General features: G+C 61.8%; 1 protein-coding gene across 1 annotated transcript; it reads right to left on the bottom strand.

Annotated features, from left to right (window-relative positions):
• Positions 1-117: 117 nt before the first annotated feature.
• Positions 118-5,266, bottom strand: SPAG5 (sperm associated antigen 5; the record flags this gene model as incomplete). The annotated part of the gene is given in 19 exon segments (XM_010167328.1): positions 118-163; positions 165-187; positions 294-368; positions 508-651; positions 736-816; positions 1,045-1,156; positions 1,433-1,556; positions 1,710-1,781; positions 2,108-2,177; positions 2,180-2,302; positions 2,464-2,629; positions 2,926-3,059; positions 3,473-3,554; positions 3,661-3,754; positions 3,842-3,935; positions 4,081-4,215; positions 4,440-4,532; positions 4,781-4,900; positions 5,204-5,266. Coding segments are annotated over 19 exon segments (1,851 nt in total), but the record flags the coding sequence as incomplete, so codon positions are not given.
• Positions 5,267-5,273: the final 7 nt, after the last annotated feature.

The following is a 5,273-nucleotide window of genomic DNA, read 5'->3' as shown; positions in this document are numbered from 1 at the left end:
GCAGGCAGCTGCCACCTCAGGGACAGCTGACAGGACCTGGGGACAACAGCAGCGTCAGTGCAGGGTGGTGGTGGTGCTGCAGTGGTAAGGATGAGAGCAATGAACCACAACTCTCACCTCTTTCATCTTCTCCTGCATCTCCTCATGGGTCCTCAGCACTTTGGAGCCTCAGCTCCAGCCCTCGGACCTGTGAGGGGGGATACATGTTGGGAACTTGCCTCAAAATTGGGCAAGGACCATCCCAGGAAGGAGAGGCCACCAGAGCCAGGGCAGCCCCTCACAGCTCCCCATACCTGCTCCAGGTACTTGTCAGAGAGCAGCAGATTCTCATCCTCTTTCTCCAGGAGCAGCAGCCGCAGTTTGTCCACCTGCAAAAAGAACAAGCACCACTGAGAGCTCACTGTGAACAAGAGCCATGGGGTGAGGTGCAAGGTCTGGAGAGGTCCCCTGACCATGGAGTGGTGGTGACACAAGGAACTCTCAGCCCCAGCAGCCCCCCAGCCTCACCTCCTGCCGCAGCAGGACTCGCTCCTGGACATAGGCAGCATCCACCTTGGGCTCCTGCCCCCTCATCTCCTCCCACAGCACCTTGGCCTCCGTCTCCGCACGCTGGAGCGAGCGCTTCAGCTGGGAGACCTCTCCCTTCAGCCTCTGCAGGGGGAAAGGAGATGCTAAGAGGGGTCCTGCAGCCAGCACCCCCAAGGCACACAGCCCAGCTGGGCCCCCATCACACACCATAACTTCCCCACTCTTGTCAATGAGTTGCAGCATCCTCGCTTCCTGCCGTTTCACCGCGTCCTGCAGCTCCTTCTCGTTCTGCAGTGGGGAAGAAGCGGTGTCAGACAATGCCCAGCCCTGGCCACCCCCAGCACCTCAGGGCAGGGAGCAGGTTTTCTCATGTTTGAGAAGGTCAGATGAGGCAGGAGCACCCATGGGGCATCACCAGACCTAGTCACCCAGATTTCTCTGCGTCCTAGATCAGCGCCTGTCCCAGTTCGGCTCTGCCCTGGGGTGAGAGCTGGCCCACTTCTGGCACCGCCTCACCTCTAGCTTGCCCCTCAGCGTCTTGTTCAGCTTGGCAATGGTGGCAGCCTGGGCATCCATCTTCTCCTGGCTCTCGGTTGTCACCGTCTCCAGACGGAGCTGCAGGTCAGAGCTGGGAGAGGACAACAGTGCTGTTCAGGTGAGGATTGCAGCCGAGTGTGGTGCCAGGTACCAAAACCCCTCTTGGGCATCCCACCAGCCCCATGGTTGGAGAGGCCAACCCGCCAGCCTGGCCAGCTGGAAAAATCCCTTGTAGCCATGGCAGGAGAGGTCTAATCTAGAGCTGGAGCAAGAGGCAGACAACCAGGCAGGCTTCCCACAGGAGATACCATGCCTGGGAAAGCACTGCCCGTGCCTGGCTCTGGACACAAGCTCCCACTGAACTCACATCTCCATCTGCAGTGCCTTGAACTCGCTCTGCTCCAGCTCCTGGATGCGGGAGCTCAGCATGGTGAGGCTGGAGACCACAGCTCTCAGCTCCTTCACACTCTCCAGCAAACCATCCTCAGGCTCTGTGGGCAGGGCAAAGGCTCGTGAGCGTCACAGAGAGAACATCACCCCCAGGGGACACAGAGCCAAGCAGGAAGGCATGTCTGCTTGTCCCCCCGTGCAGGCAGCCCTGCAGCTTCAGAGCAGGGAGCAGGGCAGGGTGACAGCCCCAGTACCTGTTGCCTTTGGTGCAGAGGCAGCTTTGTCCTTAGTAACTGCACTCCCACCTCCGGTGGCTTCATCGGCATCTGTGCGGAGAGGGCAGAGGCATTGTGCCCAGCCCTGCATGCCACAGGGAGCATGACCAGAGCTCACCCACGCACCCATCTGCCCCATGAAGCTCAAAGAAGACCCTGGCCACTTTGCAGCAGCAACTGCAGCTGGGGCCCAGGGTATGGCCATGATCTATCCCATGGCTGCTACGATGGAACCAGGAAATCCACAGGGAAGGGCACAGGGATGGTACTGGGTTCTTCTCCTCGCCCCTCACCAGTGCACAACCCCAATGTAGGAGGGAGTGATCCCCAAACCCACACAGGGACCCCCAGCACCCAGCCAGTGGGTGCCAGCTCACCTTTCCCTGACACTGCTTTCAGGACACTGCCCACGAAGGAGCTGCCGGTGCGGTACGGAGTGCGGGGTGGCGGCACGCCGGTTTGCGTCAGGCGGGGGTCCAGGCACGGTGGGGTGTCTGCCAGCCCGGTGTCCGCCAGCCTGGGGTCCGTGGAGCCGGGGTCCAGGCTCTGCTTCTTGATGGGGCATCATCATCCTTCAGAGGGGAGGGAGAGCACAGCACCAGAGCATGGCTTGTGACAGTCTGCACTGCCCCAGCAAGAACGGGGGCCTCTAAGCCTCACCATGGAGACCCCCAAGGGTCTGACCCCACCCTGAATCATCCCCTTGTCCTTGTCCCCAGGGCTGGGCTCCTACCTCCTCTGGCAGAGCAGCCCTGAGGCAGTCAGCGAGCTCCTGCAGCCGTATCTTGCTCTCAGTGATGTCCGCCGAGCACCAGGAGACTTTCTCCCTTTTGAGCTGCAAGTCGAGGAGCTCAGCCTTGGTGTTCTCCAGCTCCTGGCTGAGGGCAGCCTGCTCTTCCCTGCAGGATGGCATCAGCCTCAGTGGGAGCAGCACTTGGCATGGGATGGGGACATTTCCCATGCCTTCCACTGTGATTCAGGGGCAGGAGTACAAACACCACAGATTTAGGCAGCTTTCCCCAATATGGGGCCTGCTGGGCTTCCCCATCACCTCTTTCAACCTCCTGGGCAACCACGCTTGGCTGGGCAGCGGTGACCAGAGCCACATCCCCCTGTGTCCCTCCCCACTCCCAAGGAAGGGCTTGATTTCCCAAAACAGAGGGGTTCAAGCAGAGGTGGTGAGCAGGGTGGGTACCGCAGGCGCTGGTGGGAGTCCATCAGCTCCTCGTACTGCAGGCTGCGTTCCTGCAAGGTGGCCAGTGAGGTCTTCAGCCTGGCCTCCACCTCCAGCAGCTGCGTGCGGGACATGCGGTTCTCCTGGTCAAGAAACTGCAAGAGCGTTGGGAGACACAGCCATGAGAGCCTGGATGGAGACCTGAGGGGGCCTGTTAGGACCCCCAGCACAGTCCCTCCCACTCCTCAGGGTGCTGTTTCCAATTAGGGGCAACTTTACCCCAGCAGAACAACCCCTGGAGACCAGTAGTTTAATAAGGACATAGGACAGGCTGTGGGACAGCACCACACCTTCAGCCAGAGCAATTATCCCAGAGAGTTGTCCCCCCCACACCAGGCATCACCACCAGGCAGGATGGAGAGCCATGCTACGTGTAGGATGTCAACTGCCCTCCCTCACTGTGCTCACCCCCACCATGGGAGGGCTAACGCCACTCCTGGCTGGCCACCAGCGTTCCCACGAGGGCCAGCAGCGTGTGATGGCACAGGCAGGGTCAGGCAGCTCCTACCTCCCGGCACTCGGTTGCCTCCCGCAGCTCCTGGCACAGCCCCTTGCACTCCCGCTGCAGGGTTTCCTTCTCCCGCGCCAGCCTGCGGAGACAGGACAAGGTCAGGGGGTGCCGTGTTTTGGGGGTGAGGGATGGCAGAAGGTGACTATGGGGGGGGGCTAATGCTCTGACCCAAAGTTCAGACCCACCAGGCCATCTCCTCCCACTGCTTCTCGTTCTCCTGCTGCAGCGCATCCCGCTCCTGCTCCAGGTTGGCCAGATTCGTCATCAAGGAGCTCAGGTCTGTGAGGGGCAGAGCTGTTGGCACCAGGGGGGACGAGGACAGTGGGGACAGGGGTAGCTCCATCCCCTCATATCATCCACCCCTACCTGCACTGAGGCGTGAGTTGGCCACTGTCAGCTGCTCCACCTGAGCCACCGCATCCTGAAGGGCCACCGAGGTCTCCTCCAGCTGGCAGGACACCTACAGACACGTTGCCCTCTGAGCTCACTCTGGGCTGCTCTTCCCCATGGGGTGTCCCCACACCAAGAGGTCCCAAGTCACCCCATGCCTGGGGTCAGCATCCCTGACACCTCCAGGTACCACTCAGCACTAGGCAACCCCCTACCTCCTCCTTGGCTTGAAGAGCTTCATCTGCTCGCTGCCTCGTGGCATCCCGCTCCTCCAGGCAGCCCCGCAGCTTGCCGGGAACGCTCTCCAGCACAGCGCGGCACCGCGACACCAGAGCCCTCGTCTGCTCCCGCTGCGAGGGGAGATGGCACTGAGCAGAGCTGAGCATGGCATGGCCATGTCAGCTGGTGGCTCTGCCCAGCGGTGTGACCAGGGACGGGTCTGGCAGCCAGGCTGCCTGCGGTACCCAGGGCACAAAGTGCTCCGAGATGGAGTGAAGCGGCACCAGACTGGACTGCACCGGCAGGGAGGAGAGGGGCTGAGCCTGCTGCCAGCCCCCATGGGGACACCCCTCACCTCCACATCCAGGGCTCTCCTTTCCTCCTCCAGATTCTCAAAGGTGATGTCTATGAACTCCCTGAAGGGCTGAGCCTCAGCAGCCAGGGATGCCTGTGGGGCAGGAGATGGGTCAGTGCTGCAGCGGTGAAAGAGCCACATTCAATGGCCACGGAGGGAGGTGAGTGCCAGCCCCAAGGCTGGATCTGCATCAGCTTCCTGGCAGCAGCACCAAGAAACCTCTGATGGACCCAAGCCCATCTCACACCATTGCTCAGAGCATCACCCAAGCCCAGGACATGGAAATGTCCTTCCAGCTCCCCCAGAAAAGAGGCAGCCGGAGATGCCCACACGCTCGGTACCTGCAGGTCGATGGCATCCACCAGCAGCGTGCCCAGCTCTTGCTGGGAGGCCAGGCTCTGGTCACGGGCGCTGATCCGGGCGCTGGCATGGGCACGGAAGGCCTCCAGGAAGCGATCGCCCTGCCGAGGGAAGGATGCTGCTCTGGACACGGTGTCACACGAGGGGCATCTCCCAGGAGCTGTCCCCACATGCTGCTGCAGCACAGGGCTCCTGCTCCCAGCAGGACACAGCCCGAGCCAAAAACCCACCCCGAGCTCCAGCCACCCCAGGCAGCCACAGCCCTCCTGACCCTCCAGGGCCAGGTCAGGCTTTTCCCCATGGATACCAGGGAGACCTTCCCCCTCCACAATGACGTGGACATCCCATCAAAGGCACAGGAACAGCAGAGCCTGCCCTGATTCCCTCACCAGCTGCGCCCCTACCTCCTCCTTGGCTCGGAGAGCTGCGTCTGCTCGCTGCCTCATGGCATCCCGCTCCTCCAGGCAGCTCCGC

The sequence above is a fragment of the Antrostomus carolinensis genome, unplaced genomic scaffold, assembly GCF_000700745.2.
Source record: "Antrostomus carolinensis isolate BGI_N321 unplaced genomic scaffold, ASM70074v2 scaffold30084, whole genome shotgun sequence".
NCBI lineage: Eukaryota > Metazoa > Chordata > Aves > Caprimulgiformes > Caprimulgidae > Antrostomus > Antrostomus carolinensis.
Note: the sequence above shows the minus strand (reverse complement) of the source record. Positions and strands in the feature narration are given on the sequence as shown.